At 50.7% G+C, this 17,887-nt stretch overlaps 9 protein-coding genes across 9 annotated transcripts; 5 read left to right on the plus strand and 4 right to left on the minus strand.

The window, feature by feature from the left end:
- Positions 1-93: 93 nt before the first annotated feature.
- On the plus strand, positions 94-3,149 carry ysh1 (cleavage polyadenylation factor subunit YSH1; the record flags this gene model as incomplete). The annotated part of the gene is made up of 6 exons (XM_056881733.1): positions 94-246; positions 308-405; positions 651-738; positions 793-1,851; positions 1,908-2,559; positions 2,614-3,149. 6 exons carry the CDS (start codon positions 94-96, stop codon positions 3,147-3,149), a joined length of 2,586 nt encoding a protein of 861 aa, XP_056746971.1.
- A 141-nt stretch (positions 3,150-3,290) lies between these two features.
- Positions 3,291-4,804, minus strand: N7443_001678 (aminotransferase, class III; the record flags this gene model as incomplete). The annotated part of the gene is made up of 3 exons (XM_056881734.1): positions 3,291-4,052; positions 4,104-4,450; positions 4,507-4,804. The coding sequence occupies 3 exons, from the start codon at positions 4,802-4,804 to the stop codon at positions 3,291-3,293; spliced, it is 1,407 nt and encodes a 468-aa protein (XP_056746972.1).
- An 856-nt stretch (positions 4,805-5,660) lies between these two features.
- On the plus strand, positions 5,661-6,576 carry N7443_001679 (RNA-binding signal recognition particle subunit SEC65; the record flags this gene model as incomplete). The annotated part of the gene is made up of 2 exons (XM_056881735.1): positions 5,661-6,108; positions 6,215-6,576. The coding sequence occupies 2 exons, from the start codon at positions 5,661-5,663 to the stop codon at positions 6,574-6,576; spliced, it is 810 nt and encodes a 269-aa protein (XP_056746973.1).
- A 551-nt stretch (positions 6,577-7,127) lies between these two features.
- N7443_001680 (uncharacterized protein) lies at positions 7,128-8,518 on the minus strand (the record flags this gene model as incomplete). Its single annotated transcript, XM_056881736.1, has 3 exons — positions 7,128-7,887; positions 7,940-8,017; positions 8,070-8,518. The coding sequence occupies 3 exons, from the start codon at positions 8,516-8,518 to the stop codon at positions 7,128-7,130; spliced, it is 1,287 nt and encodes a 428-aa protein (XP_056746974.1).
- Positions 8,519-8,899: 381 nt separating this feature from the next.
- Positions 8,900-10,567, plus strand: N7443_001681 (uncharacterized protein; the record flags this gene model as incomplete). The annotated part of the gene is made up of 1 exon (XM_056881737.1): positions 8,900-10,567. One exon carries the CDS (start codon positions 8,900-8,902, stop codon positions 10,565-10,567), a length of 1,668 nt encoding a protein of 555 aa, XP_056746975.1.
- Positions 10,568-11,291: 724 nt separating this feature from the next.
- N7443_001682 (uncharacterized protein) lies at positions 11,292-12,533 on the plus strand (the record flags this gene model as incomplete). Its single annotated transcript, XM_056881738.1, has 1 exon — positions 11,292-12,533. One exon carries the CDS (start codon positions 11,292-11,294, stop codon positions 12,531-12,533), a length of 1,242 nt encoding a protein of 413 aa, XP_056746976.1.
- A 318-nt stretch (positions 12,534-12,851) lies between these two features.
- sur2 (sphingosine hydroxylase) lies at positions 12,852-14,165 on the minus strand (the record flags this gene model as incomplete). The annotated part of the gene is made up of 2 exons (XM_056881739.1): positions 12,852-13,426; positions 13,478-14,165. The coding sequence occupies 2 exons, from the start codon at positions 14,163-14,165 to the stop codon at positions 12,852-12,854; spliced, it is 1,263 nt and encodes a 420-aa protein (XP_056746977.1).
- Positions 14,166-14,922: 757 nt separating this feature from the next.
- On the minus strand, positions 14,923-15,326 carry N7443_001684 (TIGR04076 family protein; the record flags this gene model as incomplete). Its single annotated transcript, XM_056881740.1, has 2 exons — positions 14,923-15,107; positions 15,170-15,326. 2 exons carry the CDS (start codon positions 15,324-15,326, stop codon positions 14,923-14,925), a joined length of 342 nt encoding a protein of 113 aa, XP_056746978.1.
- Positions 15,327-15,761: 435 nt separating this feature from the next.
- On the plus strand, positions 15,762-17,763 carry N7443_001685 (uncharacterized protein; the record flags this gene model as incomplete). Its single annotated transcript, XM_056881741.1, is given in 9 exon segments — positions 15,762-15,905; positions 15,967-16,180; positions 16,228-16,382; positions 16,431-16,780; positions 16,839-16,896; positions 16,912-17,269; positions 17,318-17,398; positions 17,468-17,545; positions 17,594-17,763. The coding sequence occupies 9 exon segments, from the start codon at positions 15,762-15,764 to the stop codon at positions 17,761-17,763; spliced, it is 1,608 nt and encodes a 535-aa protein (XP_056746979.1).
- Positions 17,764-17,887: the final 124 nt, after the last annotated feature.

Genomic DNA, 17,887 nt, shown 5'->3' on the forward strand with positions numbered 1-17,887 from the left:
AGGCTTCCCAACTGCGCGACCCGGGCGTCTGTGCCCTTCCCTCCAATAGCAGACACTTGAGGTTCGCTGTCAAACACCAATACTCAAATCACGATGGCAGCTAAGCGCAAGGCTTCGGCGATGGGCACGGCCGTTGATGATGAGCCGGTTGACCCGTCAGATGAGCTTGCATTCTACTGTCTGGGTGGAGGAAACGAAGTCGGGCGATCATGTCATATCATTCAGTACAAGGGCAAGACGGTTATGGTAGGCCTGATCTGCTTACTACCATTTTAATTAACACCTAGCTGATATGCGACTCTTATAGCTCGACGCAGGAATGCACCCGGCCAAAGAAGGCTTCTCCGCTCTCCCCTTCTTTGACGAGTTCGACTTGAGCACGGTAGACGTCTTACTGATTAGCCAGTATGTGAAATTCCCCATTCATTCTCTCGGTGCGCTTTTGAGTCGAGAGGTGGATTGAACCTTTGAGGCTATTCTTGTGTTTGGTCGTATCTTCCAGACCTGCTTCATAATCCCTCGACTGGTTCTACAAAAGGGCTGGTAGATTCCTGTCTACGGTGGTATTTATACCATATTCTCCCGGAACCCTTGACCTAATACCGCAAGCGTTGTGCTTGCGACATTTGACTAATGCTGCGCTTTTCTAGTTTCCACGTGGACCATTCTTCTGCTCTTCCTTATGTTCTCAGCAAGACCAATTTTGCTGGCCGGGTCATGATGACCCATGCCACCAAGGTGCGTACCTTCCGGGTCAGATTTTCGACCGTGAACTAATGAAGATTTCACAAGGCAATTTACAAGTGGCTCATCCAAGATAATGTTCGGGTCAGCAATACGTCCTCATCTTCTGATCAGCGCACCACCCTCTATACTGAGCAAGATCACCTGTCCACACTCCCTTTGATCGAAACAATCGATTTCAACACCACGCATACGATAAACGGCATTAAAATTACCCCATACCCCGCCGGCCATGTCTTGGGTGCCGCAATGTTTCTGGTGTCGATTGCCGGGCTGAACCTTTTATTTACCGGCGACTATTCCCGTGAAGAGGACCGGCATTTGATCCCTGCACAGGTTCCTTCGGGAATCAACATCGATGTCTTGATCACAGAATCCACATTCGGTATATCCTCAAACCCGCCCCGTCTGGAACGGGAGGCTGCGCTCATGAAATCAATTACCGGTATCCTGAACCGCGGAGGACGTGCTTTGTTGCCTGTATTTGCCCTCGGTCGCGCCCAAGAGCTGCTACTCATTCTTGAGGAATACTGGGCGCGCCATCCCGAACTGCAGAAGATTCCCATTTACTACATTGGTAATATGGCAAGACGATGCATGGTTGTTTATCAGACCTATATTGGAGCGATGAATGACAACATCAAAATGCTCTTTCGCCAGCGTATGGCGGAGGCCGAGGCGAGCGGAGACAAGAGTGTGACTGCCGGCCCATGGGATTTCCGGTTCATCCGAAGTCTGCGAAGTCTCGAGCGCTTCGAGGATGTATCCCCTTGTGTGCTCCTTTCATCGCCCGGTATGCTACAGACAGGTACCAGTCGTGAACTGCTTGAAAGATGGGCACCCAGCGAGCGTAACGGAGTCGTCATGACGGGTTACAGTGTGGAAGGAACGATGGCTAAGCAGCTTCTCAACGAGCCTGACCAGATTCCTGCCGTCATGTCAAAGGTTTCTACCATGCAGGGCCGAGGTCGTGTACCTGGAGGCAACGATGAGGATCAGAAAGTGATGATTCCACGTCGCTGCACGGTCGATGAAATCAGTTTTGCTGCACACGTCGATGGTGTCGAGAATCGCAACTTCATCGAAGAGGTTGCTGCGCCGGTCGTGGTAAGTCTTTTGTTGCGCTCGTATATTCCCTGCTACCCGCTAATTTGTGTTTTAAGATCCTTGTCCATGGCGAAAAACATCAGATGATGCGACTCAAGTCAAAGCTCTTGAGTCTTAATGCCGACAAAACTGTTAAGGTCAAGGTGTACACGCCTGCAAACTGCGACGAAGTTCGCATCCCATTCAGAAAGGATAAATTTGCCAAGGTCGTCGGTAAACTCGCACAGATCGCTCCGCCCTCGGAGGAAGATGACAGCCAGTTGATGGCTGGTGTCCTTGTTCAGAACGGCTTCGACCTGGCTTTGATGGCCCCAGATGACCTTCGGGAATACGCCGGTCTGACCACGACCACCATTACTTGCAAGCAACACCTGACACTTAGTTCGGCAAGCATGGATTTGATTCGATGGGCCCTCGAGGGTACTTTTGGAGCCATTGAAGAAGTGGGGACAAACGCGAAGACCGAGACGAAAGAAGAGACCAACGGCGATTTGGACATTTCAAGCGCGAAGCTGGAGACTGCCGACGAAGAAATCCCCATGGAAGAGACACAAACTTTCCTTGTCATGGGATGTGTGATTCTACGTCACCACTCACGTACTCGGGAGGTTGAACTCGAGTGGGAGGGCAACATGATGAACGATGGAGTTGCTGATGCTGTCATGGCCGTTCTTCTTACAGTCGAGAGCAGCCCGGCCTCCGTGAAGCGTGCGTACTGTATCGACAAGCTGATAGGACCATGCTAACAACTACTACTTACAGAATCTGCCAAGAACAAGCACCATCATCACCACCATGAAGAGGACTTTGCTGCTCTCCCCAACCCTCACTCTCATCTGGGTGCTGAGGATCGATTGGCCCGTCTGCTTATGATGCTCGAGGCCCAATTCGGCACCAGCATTGTCCCCATCGAACGCCCTCGTGTTCCAGCGGATCTTGTCAATGGCACAAATGGACCCGACGGTGTTACGACTGAGGTGAACGAGGAGCGGCTTGCGGATATCGAATCGGCTGAGCTCGATCGCCTCCAAGCCCTAGGAATCCCGGTTCCAGGTCTTGAAATTACAGTCGACAAACATGTCGCTCGTGTCTGGCTGGAGAATCTGGAAGTGGAATGCACCAACCCTGTTCTTCGTGATCGCGTGCGCGTTGTCGTTGAACGAGCGGTCGAGACCGTCGCTGGACTGTGGGCAGCGAGTTCTATGCCGAAAGAGGTGGTGTCTAATGGCACTTCGAAGGGACAGATGGAAATGGATGCGGCGGCGCAGAAGATGGCTGCCATCGAAGCCCAGGGTTGATTTTCCCTGACTTGTTTTAATGTACAATAGTAGCAAAGACTACCACATGAGTATCCTTCAACTGATCTTTTCGCTGTAACTCGTTCCGTTCTGTTATCACAAATTGCACTCGTCTAGTCTTTCGGATAGTATAGTTCCCAATTACACCCCCAACTCTGCAAACACTTCAGCCAGAACTCTGGTCATGACATTCACAATGGTATCAATCTCTTCTTTGGACACGATATAAGGCGGTGCTAGCACCACATGGTCACCACGAATACCGTCTACTGTGCCTGGGCTACCGTAGAGAGAGACAGCGAATTCCGGCTGCAGTCCCTTCTCTTGAATGAGGAAAGACAGTCGATCTTGGGGATCAAACGGCTCTTTGGTGGTCCTGTCCTTAACGAACTCGAGCTGCATGTAAAGATCAGTAAAGGTTTCAGCCCAGACAGCCCATGTTATACGTACGCCCCAGAATAGACCCTTGCCCCGGATGTCTCCCACATACGGATGATTTTCAAACGTCTGGCGCAGTTGACTTTCAAGGTAAGCACCCATTGTTCGCACATTTTCAAGTAGCGAGTCCTCCTTGATAGTCTTTTGCACGGCAAGTGCCGCAGCACAGGATATTGGATGGCCCTGATATGTCTGTCCGTGTCGAAACACACCTGAGCCTTTGTCCATTGCTTGCACGATAGAGTCGTTGATCAGGATTCCCGAGACGGGGGCATAACCACCTCCTAGTCCCTTCCCAATGGTTTGAATATCGGGAACAACACCTTCCTGCTCCCAGGCGTGTAAAGTCCCACAACGACCCATACCGCTCATGATTTCATCCAAGATGAACAACGCACCGTACCTCTCACATACAGCTTTCATAGCGGGAAAATAGCCGGGAACAGCCGGAACACAGCCCAGAGCCTAAAACATCGCTTAGTTGGTGTGAACCCCCTGAAATTTAATCAAACTTACTGCGCCAACGACAGGCTCTGCAATAAATGCGCACACGCTCTCTGGGCCCACGCGCTGGAACTCTGCATCTAACTCTGTAGCAAGACGAGCGACATAGTCTGCATCAGACTCGCGATCTTTCTTACCCCGATAGGCATAGCAAGGTGAAACATGAGAGGTATTCTTTGCTAGCAATGGCTCAAATGGCTGTCGTCGAAGAACATGTCCGCCGGCACCTAGAGCCCCGAGTGTGGTGCCGTGGTAAGAGGGGAGACGAGCAATGAACCTAGTACGCTGATCTTGGGGAGTCGGCAGCTCGAGAAAATATTGTCGCGCCAGCTTGAGAGCAGCCTCAATGGCCTCCGAACCTAAGCAGGATCACCTTGTTAGCAGGACGAATCACTTTCTCTGGCTAGTCACGTACCTGAACTGACTACGAACAGCTTAGAGAGTTTCCCACCGGTAGATTCAGTCAAGAATGAAGCTAGGTCCTCGGATACCTGAGTGCCAAAGAATGCCGAATGACAGTATGCCAGTTGATCAAGTTGGTCTTTGATCATTCGATTGACCTTTTCATTGCCGTGTCCTAGGCATGAGACGGCGGCGCCGCCAGTCGAATCAAGAAACTTGGTGCCATCCTCAAGATTTATATAGCAGCCTTGGCCCCCAATTGCCTTCTTTGGGACAAAACGTGTATCTCGGTGCAGAACAGCGCTGGACATTTTGGAGAATCTAGGAATTATGTTAGTATGAGGGACATCTCATGCTCCGTAAGGTATTTCACACACCGGTGACAACTTTGGAAGTATCGAAGTGAATGAATTGGTTAAAGTCTGAGCTCGTTCGAGCAGATGGAGGACGCATTCCTCTTATGCTACTTCACTTCGAGTACCCGAGGCAATTCCTGCGGGGCATCAATGTATTAAGTGGGTTCGGCATGCCGAGGGGAGAGAAGCCGATAGGCTTATTGGATTCAATATCGCGCTCCTACCGTCCATCGTTATCTGTGCTTTATGATTGAAGGAATACCAAGGCAAATTCGTGTTCGGTGGGGGTTAATCTCCGGGGGCTTTCCGGTTGCGAGGGCGCTCAGGGCACTACTGTAGATCCGTGGATGAGCGGAGGTTATGGCTATGACTCAATTCCGAGTATACCATTTTCAAGAGCCTTAGATAACTATGGATAGTGTACTTTGAATCGAATTGTTCTCAGGAATCTGGAAGCAAATAGAGAAATATCCCCAGTGGAAAATAAGCACTTGAGCTAAAGACTAGTATATCCAATGGGACAAACAGGAGAGAACCTACATCAGACCTTAGGTATATCATTATTAAAACGTATGTATGGAACCATTGCTATTACCATAGTCTGGAAAAGAACCATGGTCTTTGAGGCACCTGTTATCGCGAATTTGAAAGGATTGAGTGATAGAGCATAATGTTCACAACTATTAGTTACTTGGAATACGGCAACTGGCGAGCAGCCCACTCCGCCCACTCCGCCCGCACAGAAGCGCAGAGGCCACACCCGCACTTTCTTCCTCCGCCAACTCCATCCACTCCACGTTCAACTCACATCATGTCGCGCCACGCCCAGATCGAGGAGCTGTCCGACTCCGACCCCGATGAGGTCGCGCCCTACGATGACACCCCGCTCACTGGAAATAACATCATCGCGCCCGTGTCCGTCCCTGCAGCAGCTCCTCGCCCATCGAACCCTCCTCCTATGGCTCAGGCCCAGGCTCCAATGCCTGAGCCGCAGCGCGAAATTCCCAAACACTTCCAATGCCTCTACCCCGTCTACTTCGACAAGACCCGCTCTCGCGCAGAAGGCCGCAAGGTCGGCGCTGAGTTGGCTGTGGAGAACCCGCTCGCTCGTGACATTGTGGACGCCGTGCAGATGCTGGGATTGAACGCCGGTTTGGAACCTGAAAAGCTGCACCCTAAGGACTGGGCAAATCCCGGACGTGTGCGTGTGATGCTCAAAGATGAGAATGGAAAATTGGTGAACTCCAAAATCAAGAATAGTAAGTCGTCGAATGGCTCTTCTGAGGGATTGTGAACTGGCAGCGCTGGTGGATTTGAAACCCTTTTCCCCCCCTCTTTGAGCACACCTAACCCATTTATCTGCAGAGCATCATCTTTTCATCCTCGTCGCCGAATACTTGAAAGCCCACCCCACCACCGAGCAATCGCCCTACCGGTTACGCATTCGCGGACTCCCTATGCCCGAAAAACTCCCGGAGGCTCCTCCTGCCCCGCGTGGCTGGAAGATTGGCAAGATTCTACCCATCCACTCCCCGGCCTATAGCGGCGGCGGTGTCAGCGACAACCCGTTCAAGGAGGCCATGGCCGAGATGCAGAACATGGGAGGAATGCCCGGTATGCCCCAGATCCCCGGCATGCCTGGAATGCCTGGAATGCCAGGAATGGGAGGCGAGCCCTCCGGAGCTGGAACGGAAAAGAAGAAGAAGGATAAGAAGAAGGGTAAATGATCGGACGATATGTCTTCTTCTCCGTTCTATCTTCCACTTGCATTGCACGGCGATGGGCGTTATTTGCTTCTGATATGATAGAAGATATATTCTTCGTTGATACCTGCTCGGGGGGCGGGGGGCTGCTGTGGATATTATCCATCCGCAGTGCTCATCTGAACTCTATGTACAATCTTAAAAACACATCACAATTTACATTATGACAAAGGCCGCGTGACAAGATTTCTAACCTCCGGGCATTGAGTTTATTCAAAGTGAGCTAAGGCGACACAATGGTAAGTAGCAGTTCCAAAGAAAGAAATACCTAGATATCGAGCGCACTTGTCATAACTGAGGATATTGAATACCTAGACGGAACCAGAAAACAGGCCCCTGAGATATTCGACTGCAGCTCACCTCTGGGGAATAAATTTTAGGCTTGGTATCTATATATATTCCATGATGTCTGCTAAAGCCTTTGCAGATCATGAGCATATCCAAAATGCACCAATAGGATAGAGGGTGTCATTCGTTGTTCTCTTTAAGCGTGGCATAATGAAAGCCTCGAGGCATTAGCAGCATGGAGTCTTTGATTCTTCTGGAGAGCCTCCATTCCGGTATGCCCAGAGACGACTGAAGTCCTTGACATAAAGAAGCCCTCGGACATTGTTTGGCTCGCATGTCTGTCTTAGTTGGCTCTCGATGCGAGGAATAGGGAACAATGTCTCTTCACGATCCTCTGACTCTGAGTCGCGCATAGTCTTCCCCGGAGCCATGTCAGTTTTGGTATCAACCTCCATATCCATGAAAGGATTCGATTCTAGAACCATCATATCAGGACCAAGGGTAAACATGTTGTCTAGGTAATGTTGATTCAACAGATGCCCTGATCCAGGGCGAACAAAGAGCCGGCCCATGTAGCGATTCGGGATATTGGCAAAGCGTAGAACCCCCAGCCAGCTAACTGGGTCGGCCGTATTGGCATAGTGCTCAATGTATCCAATAGACCGGTTGGCTCGTCGCTGGATTCTCGAACGCTCGCCGTTTCCACATCGCCATATTCGATGAGGATTGTTAAAGTGGTTAGCAGCGTTTCCAAAAGTATAAACTTCCAACTTCTGAAGAAGATCCTGAGGCATTTCATCCAATAGCCAATCGATGATCAAACCACCCTCGATACCTCCCTGGCTGTGAAGAATGAGGACTACCTTCTCACACGAGAGATTTAACAGTGCCCTTTTGACCAGGGGATATGCCACTCGCACGTCAGCAGTGGCATAGGCAAAACCGCGCTGGATCAAACACTCGACCAAGTCAAACGGTAAGCCCGCGCTACAACGATTAGACCATATAAATGAACAGCTAGGGGGAATTTGCAACATACGTGCGGTTATGGATCCCGGTGACTTTCCGACCAAAGGTGTACGACAGCTGATCAATGCTGTTCTGTAGCCAATGGGAACTAGGTGAAACCGTCGTTAGCCAAGGATGATGTTCCAGGTGCCCGCACTCACCCGCCTGCCACTCCGTTTATAAAGAACCACTGTTCCCGCTCGTGGCCAGGGCTGTCTACCGGTACCTGTGATACCAAAACTCGCCGAAAGCCGTTCAATACCAGCATGCAAATCACATAGTTCAGAAGCAAGCTGGCTGCGATGTATATTATGATCCACAGAGCGGGAATCATGAATATGATTGCAAGCGGCAAGGATAGAAGAAAAAGAACCTGTCCGATGGTAAGGAACGCCTGAGTGACCACTGATACTCCATTTTGGAAGGATGGATGAAGCTCATCGAGCGATTTTGTCCGTCCGAGGCAAAGAGGCAGAATGAGCTCCGGGGATGCCCATGCATTCGCAAAAACCAACAAGATGTCGCTCAACACCAGCCTGAGCGGCGATGCGGTGTATGGTAAAGGAGTCGCATTTCGGTCTCTCTTGGCAAGACGAACCTGAGACCGCATGGTGAAGCTGTTTCTCTCGAGTGAAACTAGAACAGACAGAAAAACAGAAAACAGAAACCCAAAGCGTGAAGGCAATTGCCATTCGCAATTGTCATGTGATGGTACAGCCCTCGGCCTCAATGCTCAACTCAACTTGATTTCATCCCGACCTTTCCAGAATCCATGTCCCATGTTGTTGGGAACACATGCGTGGCAGATCAACAGCCACAAAATACCAGCCATGTGCTCGGGCCTTGAGTCTTATCAAGCTGACTCACAGCCATGCGAACCAACCATTTGGAAATGCAACGGAGTTCGGCTCTTTCCGTCATCATTAAGTTCTTAACTTCCGCCAAATATCCTCTGGAACGGCCCCTGGAATCTTAACCACATCACTGCGCAATGCATGCCATGGACGAAGATACAATCATCTCCGAGTTGGAACAGCCCTGGCAGCGGGATCAATTAGTAGAAGTCCGCACCGGGAAAGGGAAGCCGGTGTTTGGCCTCCCACTTCAGTCCGCCATCTTCAAGTCTGTTCGCTATGGATCAGTTACCGTGGACAAACTGGGATGCCGGGGTGATGAACATGTCTACGAATTCCATGGCGGCCCGGACAAGGCTTTATTACAGTATTGCTCGCGCCACTACGATGTCTGGGGCAAAGAATTACCCGGAAGTGAGCATATGTTCCGCGTTGGTGGATTTGGCGAGAACTTGGTGGCGCGCAAAGCAAATGAGCGCAATACTTGCATCGGAGACATTGTCCGAATTGGTCGCGACGTGGTTGCGCAGGTTAGCCTACCCCGACAGCCATGCTACAAACTCAATCATCGATTCCAAGAAAAGAACATGTCACGATTCACCCAGGAAAAGTTTCGAACGGGCTGGTTCTATCGTATTCTCCAGGAGGGCTCTATTCATGCGGGCGACGATATCGAGCTTATGAAGCGTCCATATCCGGAATGGACGGTAGCTCGAGTCCAACACTACCTCTATATTGAAAAGGAGAACTATGAGATGATGAAAGTCTTGGCTAATATGGCGGAATTGGGCGGTGAAATTCGAGATATCTTCAAGAATCGACTCAACAAGATATTCGAGAATCAAGAGGCGCGATTGCTGGGTGACGAGTCCATGGCTCTTAACATGTGGGCCGACTATCGACTCGCGGAAAAACGAAAGGAAACACCCACCGTAGAGGTTTTTGTTTTCGAAGCAGTTCAGCCTATCGAATCCCCAGAGAATGCCCTACCAGGCACACACGTGCGCGTGAAATTGGGTGGTCGTCTGATCAGAGCCTATTCAGTGGTTGGAGGAAACCAGAACCGTTTCACGCTAGGGGTAGCCCTGGACCGAGATACCACTCGAGGAGGCTCCCTCTATCTTCATGAGACTATTAGTGAAGGCGACACTATCAGTATCAGCAAATTTGCCTCGACTTTTCCTCTAGCGAGTGAGGCTGACCACCATACCCTCATCGCCGGAGGTATTGGAATCACCGGATTGCTTGCATCTGCCCGGGAATTACAACAAAGGAATGTGCCATACCATCTTCACTACGTGGTCAGATTCCCAGATGAGGTGGCGTTTACGCCATATCTACAAACTCTGTCCAATGTGACTATCTATTCTAAGAAGCTCAGCAAACCATTCGACGTGTCAAAAGCGCTTCAGCTAGCCAACAGCAATACCCACATCTACTGCTGCTCAGGGGAGAGATTGATGAATGCCGTTCGGGAAACAGCAGATGAACTCGGGCTTCCCAAAGAAAACGTCCATTTCGAGTCATTCCAAGCAAACAGCACTGGCGACCCATTTACTGCCGAACTGGCTGAGACCAAAAAGGAGGTGGACGTGGGGTCGGGGGAGAGTCTTCTGGATGCGCTTCGATCTGCCGGATTTGATATCCCATCTACATGTGAGGCCGGCAACTGCGGGACTTGCCGTGTTGGTGTTCGCAGTGGTCGAGTTGAACATCGCGGTACCGGATTACTTGACAATGAAAAGGACACCGCGATGCTTAGCTGTGTCTCCAGAGGGGTCGGTCGAGTCGTGCTTGATCTTTAGATCCAGATGTTTCTAAATAGTCTTCGATACAATTCTCACCAATCCCATGACATTTGCATGTATATGCCACATCCAATCTAGAATAGGATGCCCAGACCCCAGGTGACGTTTCCAGTGACCACTGTGGATTGAAGAAGCTAAAATAATCCGTGGCAATAGTTAAGATGGTGCCAAGTCAAAGAGTTTTATGAATAACAAAGAAGGTCTCGAGATCACCCAAATCCAAAACGTAATGGGCTTTGTCTGTGAAGCCACTGAAAGAATAAAGCGCATTATCTCAATCCAGCCTGAATAACTTTGAGACCACAGGATGCATTATCATGGTCCGATACAATTGAGACTGAAAGAGTGCAAGACAGACTCCCAAAGAAAAGATATAAGAACTGCCTCCACCCTCTGGGCAGCATTATCATGAATCAAACATAAAACCAAAGTTGGATAGAACACCTACTGCAACCAAGCCAACAGTATCGAACACCTGAGAATCAGCACGCTTTCATCCATCGCCTCTCGCACAGATCTCGGGGTCATGAACCATAGCTTTGTGCCCGAGCGGTTCACCGTAAAGATCAATAAAAGAAAATCCACAGCCCGTGAGACATACCCGCGAACAGTCCGAGAATTGGGCAAGACGGAGGTGAGGATGCTAACGAATATTCTGCACCTAGACAACACAGGCTCGTCGTCTCATCTTGCCTCACTTATTGAACAGCTCATCCATTCCATGCCGAAGCGGCTACGTCGCGCACAGCCTCTGTCCAGCAGTAGGGTTAGGTCGGCAGGGCTTTGTGGTGTACACAAAGGGTTGAACTCCGAGTTGATCAACGACATTCTGACCCGGGTTCAGCATGAGGTCACATCGGGGTTACGCCAGATTGAAGAATACCTTGAGCTCATTGGAGATGTCGAGGCAGAGATTCTAGCCAAGCTACGAACCCTGCAGGGCATGTGGACCAAGCCTCAGATGGGCAAACCGGTGGCTCCGAATGCCTTGCCGTACCAGATCAATGGGTGTGCGGCATGCATCCTAGCGCGCATCGCAGCAGACAGCGAGATGATTCGGAATCTGCGCGTGGTCTTGCAAAGCCGCACTCGCACTCGAAAGAATCATCGAGCACCTACTCTCCTGGTGTTCGTTGATGAGTGCATCCGTCATTTCGGCGGTGATAAAGCAGACGAGCTTTTTGGGATCGCAAGCAACTTGGCCTTTCAAATGAAAGCGACTCGGAAGGCCTGCATCAAGGCCTGGCTCATTGACAATAAGGATTCGCGTCGTCATCAGCGGAAGCTCCGTAGTAGCAGACGCCGTGACAGAAGGTCCGATGGCTCGACTGATAGAAGCCCATACATTCCCCCCGATCGTGCTTCATACTCAAGGCGCACTTCAGACTCCCCGAATACGCACGAGAGCGCAATGTCCAGACGATCTACAACCCTCACTCCAGTAACAAGCCAATCGAGTCTCACTTCACATCGTCAATCTCTATATCTGCATCCTAAAAGCATTGCAAGCACGAGCCTACACGTGGCGCCATTCGGAGCAAACAGCAGCACGACCTCGATTCACTCGTGGTCGGAAGTGGAGCGAGAGCTCAGTATGATCAGGACTTGCAGGGAAATTGCAACCGACAACCCATATTCTCGAGCGACGCCGGTTCCGGGAGCAAGAGTTGAACCTTTGCGTGTCAGCAGAGTGGATTCTCGGCATGAGCAGCTGAGCATGAGCATGAGCATGAGGAATTCACCGACCTACAAACCCTATGTGAACGAGAATAGCTCATTCTTGAACTATTCCAGTAGTGATTACTGGACGGATGCTACCTTGGATTCAGAAGAGGAGAATTTAGCTTCTACTTTTAAATCCCAGCCTCCGCCGCAACCTCAGCCCCGAGATCCTGTACTTCAGGGACAGCCCCGGGTGATGACCACTTGGGGCATGATGGTTGATCAATCGAACATGATTTAATAGCGTTTGAACTTGTTTCTTTAGTGACGAATAGACCGTATTTTGGTTTGTGCAAATGACATCGAATTTGGATTGTAATGTAAACAATGGACGTCGACTTGTAAGATAAGACATTATCGACACGAAATCATGGTGAACCGTAGAGAAAACCATGTACAAAAAAAATTGACTGGCAGTCTCATATTATTAATACAGTGGGACTAGGAACCCCATATACATGAAAGAAACAATGCAAGGTCTCGGGGAGGTGGCCGGCAGCTCCGAGGACCGACAAACAATGCATGAGTAGTGAAAACATCTTCAAATTTCATCACAGCTTCAATTGTGCAGGACGGTCCCCGACACACCGTGGCTGGGTCTCTTTAAACTGTCCACTGTCTTGCGACGCAGACGGGTCCGCGTCGCCGGTCCCTCGGAGAAGACTACCACGGGTTCGTGCTCACGTTCCTCAACAGCGGGTGTTGCCGGCACCTTGTTGGCCTGAGCAGCATCCGCGTCAACCTGCTTCTGGGCGCTCTCACGAGCCCGCTCGTAGCGGAGCTTGACCTCGCCTGTCCATTGTGTGCCGAGCAAGCGGTCCCAGAAGATAAAGAAAGGCTGAGAGAAGTTGGTCTTGATGCCCCAGCTCTGGTGGTGGATGTCGTGATAAGCGGCATTGTTAGAAGTGAAGTGCTGCAGAGGGTCCCAGGGGAAGGCGTAGCCGCAGTGGTCGTCAACAGTCTTGATGGTCGAAAGGGTAAAGAACCACATGGCTTGGCGGTTGGTCATGCCAGAGACCAAGAATCCAATGCCAGTACCGGCTGTATCCAGAAGGAATCCCTCAACGGGGTGGTTATAGAGGGCCCCAAACGCGTAGGGCACGTAGAGTCGGTGGTGACGAGAGTGGAAGGTCACTAGAAAAATCAGACTAAGAAATGCATGGAGATATGCTTATCCAAACTTACCATAGAGCCAACGGTTCAGGTGCATGGCTCGGTGCAGGAAGTACTGCCAAGTGTCGACGATCGAGACAGCAAGCATAAACTGCAGAGCGGGGACAAAGTACCAGTAGATGAACCCAGCCAAGGTCAACTCCCAGCCCGTAAATGCGGGCGCCGAGACCTCGGCGCCACTATCAAGAATCACACTCTGCATCACGCCCGGATACGATCCACCGGCTAGAGCACCAGCCAGCATCGTGTGTCCGTGCTGTGACACCGTCTTGGCCAGACCAGCGGCGTCCACGCCAACAAGAGCCAAGATCGGGGGGATGGCCTTTTGCAGAAACCGGATTCTCTGCGCCCAGACGGCGATATCGTACTCCTCTCGGCCTAAAGTCTCCACGGGATCAAAATACGCCATGGCTGCACCGAAAATAGTCTGGATGATCTGTTGCAAGACCACGTCGCGCACCACTTCCCACCGGGTCACGCGGTTTCGCTTCGACAATTCGGCGGGTGTGTGCAGGCGGTACTGTTCGAAGTAGTTGTTCACGTCCAGGTAGTGGTAGATCATCGACATGGCCCAGTAAGCGACAATGGGCAGGATGAGGGCAACATAGTTATCGGGAATGGGCGGAAAGAGCGGTTCGCGAACGGAGGTGGTGTAGCTAGGGAGAGGAGGTAGATCGAAGGTGGCAGACGCGTTGGCCATGATGGAGGAGTGGTGGCAGTGTGCCACTTCTCAATACAATGATTAAGGATAACACAAGTCAAGTCGGGAAAGGAAGGCAGTCAGCAACTACCCTGCGGGGGAGTCGGAAGCTGACGGGTAAGCGCGATGCAAATGGTGCAGTTCGAGTCCAAACACACACACACAAGGCGATACCAAATCTAGGGTGAAAAGGAGGGGGAGTCTCAAGGGACAAAAAAGAACGATTAGAAGATAAAAAAGATCAGGAGGTGACGAGTGGCGCGAGTTCGGATCCGGTTGTCGCTGTGACCGTCGTATTACCGCCCTGAGCTGAGTGATTGGACGGACCACAGGGGCAAATGGTCACTTACCGTATTCGATCATAATCAACACCCGCATCTGCCCCATCTGAAGCAGCCCGGCATCAGTTGATCTGCGTTCGACGGCGTGTAACCCACTTTTTTCCAATTACAGTAGAGGGAGAGAGAAAAAGTGGTCTGACTAGCATTGAGGTACCGAGGGATAGAGCAAGCTCCCGAACCACCTGGGGCCGTGGAACAGGGTACCTGGCTCCCCCTGATGGACAATTCGCGCCAGACGCCTCACAGGTGACTCCTGGAATTAGGCTTGGGCCCACCACGGATCGATAAGTAACTTCAACTGTAGCATCACATCGCCGCATGCATAAACCCAAACAATCACCGAACCATGTAGTCGGCGCCTTGGCTGCGCTTTGCCATTTCAATATCGACATGTACAGTAGTAGTGTTTTTACGAATTAAGACTCCGTCGTCAATGGCACCGCAGTCGTCTCGGAATGCTTAAACGTCCGAACGCCCGTTCGAATGATTTTCAACTGTGACGGGCAATTGGGATCGGGGCAGGCGATCAGCGAGTCCGTTGTCATCCAATCATGCTCGTGCGTCAGGCGTTGTTTAGCTGCTAGCAAGGGTAGGACTGAAGCTACAAGGTTCAACGAGTCAGTCGTTGATTATTCACTTCGCACAGTGCATCGACTCGCATACCCAGACTATAGATGCTAATCCCCTGGCCAGCAGGCAAATGCATCATTTCACCCTCGAGCGTGAAATGGTCGCCCTCCTTCGCTCCGCACATGATTCGTTTGCCGGTCGGGCATACCACCTCGACGCGCAGATCGTAGAGTTGGAATTCTTCGCTCATTCCGTGAGAAACAACTAAGCAGTAGGAAAAGTGAGAAGGGGACACAAAGAATTAAGAGAATCAAGAGAATTTGTTGGAGTCGTTATGGCGGAGAGCCAGTGTCTATCCCAGCGATGGAATTTGCCCTCGTTGAAGCTCGTGCGGTTGGAATTGATAGTATGGCCAAGAGGCCGGCGTTCCTATCTGTGGGATGACCGGCGTTCTTGGGGCTCCCCCGCAACTTAAGAGGCCGGTCTCATCAATCCACCCCCACACAACACAGGGTGAACATGCTCCCTATCTCTTGGTTGTCAGGGAATGTTGGTACAGGTCGTGAAGATAAGCTATCTATTTCTTCATGCCGTCACTCCCATGTCCTTCTGCTGAAGTTAAATCTCCTGTCAGCCATTACGGCGGTTTAGTTGTGTCTCCCAGGTTTCTATCACATTAAAAACTATGGAGTCATCCGACGAGAAAAAGGTGAAGTCATTCTCCAAGGATGTCGAGACGTATGCAGGTCCCGAGGTCGACGAAGGCGAAGGAATCAAGAGGGATCTGAAGTCCCGTCATATCAATATGATTGCCATTGCTGGAATGATTGTAAGTTGTTCGTTGGTGGTTTGGTAGACGGAGCGCTTACGTCGGGGTCACCCATACGCAGGGGACGGGTCTATTTTTAAGCTCCGGACAGGTCATTGCCATTGCGGGCCCTGCAGGTGCATTCATGGCCTATATTATCATGGGCTTCATCACTGCTGGAGTTGCTTATACGACAGGAGAAATCACGGCCTTTATGCCTGTGACTGGTGGATTCATTCGGCATGCTACCAAGTTCGTTGAGCCAGCTCTCGGCGCAGCGACGGGCTGGAATTTCTGTGAGCTCATTTTCTCGGTCTCTCTCGACCAGGGCTGATTGCTGCAGGGTATACCATGGCCATCTCCGCTCCCGCAGAGATTACAGCAGCTGCGACTGTCGTTCAATTCTGGAATGTACCAGTCAATGTAGCCGTATGGATCACCGTCTTTGGATTCTTCATTACCGTCGTCAATGTTTGCGGCGTCCGTCTATATGGAGAAGTCGGTCGTGCTCGGTTACGGAAATGGGCTTTGCTAATGAAACTCTAGACCGAAGTCGTCTTTGCAACTCTGAAGATTATGCTGATCCTTGGGTTGATCATCGGCGGCCTCGTTATTGATCTCGGCGGCGGCCCTAATCATCAACGCCTCGGTTTCCACTATTGGAACACGCCCGGTGCTTTCAACGAGTATATCAACACGGGGTCCACTGGAAGATTTTTGGCATTTTGGAAAGTCCTCCTGACCTCTGCCTTTAGCTATGGCAATATTCAAGTGGTGGCCATTTCGGGCTCGGAGACTCAAACCCCTCGCAAAACCATTCCTGCTGCAACTAGGAAGATCTTTATCCGCGTTTTTCTATTCTACGTGCTCAGCATATTCATCGTTGGACTTATTGTGTATGGCCCACAGACCTCCACTTGAGGTGGACCACGAGTCACTAACTTGTTGACCTAGACCGTACAACGACCCTGACCTGACTTTGTCTACTGGCACTGCGCAACAATCACCCTTCGTGATCGCCTTTCAGCGCTCCGGTGTCTCTGTCCTCCCTCATATTATCAACGGAGTGGTCTGTACCTCTGCTATCAGCAGCGGTTCGAGCTGTGTTTTTATCGCATCTCGAACCTTGTACGGACTGAGTCGAGACGGACACGCTCCTAAGCTGTTTCAAAGGTGCAACCGATTTGGAACACCTTACTATGCAGTTGGGCTGACAGTGTTGCTACTTCCACTGATGTACATGTCGGTTGGAAGCGACTCATCCATCGTTTTCAACTGGTTTGTGAATATTACTACCGTTGCGGGCTTGATAGGCTGGATTGTTATTGAAATAACTTATCTTCGATTCCACGCGGGCCTTTCCGCACAGGGATATTCAAGAAAAGGTGAGTTGACTGTTGTTCAAGGGAGGATCTTTTACTGACAGGATCCAGCCCTTCCTTATCGCAGCCCCTTGCAGCCATACACGGCATGGGCAACTCTCTTCATGGTTATCTTGGTCGTCCTATTCTCCGGTATGTTTGTTTCTTGGAGACCTGTCCCTCGCGGCTCGTCTCGCTAGAACTGACCTTGTGGCTTTGCAGGATTCGACGTATTTACCACCGGAAACTTTACCGCAGCCGGATTCTTGACCTCTTACTTGAACATTGCCATCTTTGCCGGTTTGTCTCCACAACGGGCTTCTTATTCATGTTATTAATGCACTGCAGTGCTGTACATTTTCTTTAAGTTCTTCCTGAAGTCGAAAACGATCCCACTAAAGGAGATGGACCTACAGACCGAGTTCGAGTCCATTGAGCAGGAAAAGGATCACTGGCAGCATGCCAGTGAGGAGGACCCGGAACGTCGATGGTGGACTCGTTTAGTTCACTCGATATGATCTACAAGGCCTTAGCAAGATCTTTCAGTATTTTGAATCAGGTTCAATTCGTAGGGTTTTCTATCCGAGGTGGGTGTTTTTGGGCATTAGGCAGCGTCGGAATAGATAATAACTAAATAACAAC

This window comes from Penicillium atrosanguineum, assembly GCF_028827265.1.
Source record: "Penicillium atrosanguineum strain IBT 20685 chromosome Unknown utg000001l_segment0_segment0, whole genome shotgun sequence".
NCBI lineage: Eukaryota > Fungi > Ascomycota > Eurotiomycetes > Eurotiales > Aspergillaceae > Penicillium > Penicillium atrosanguineum.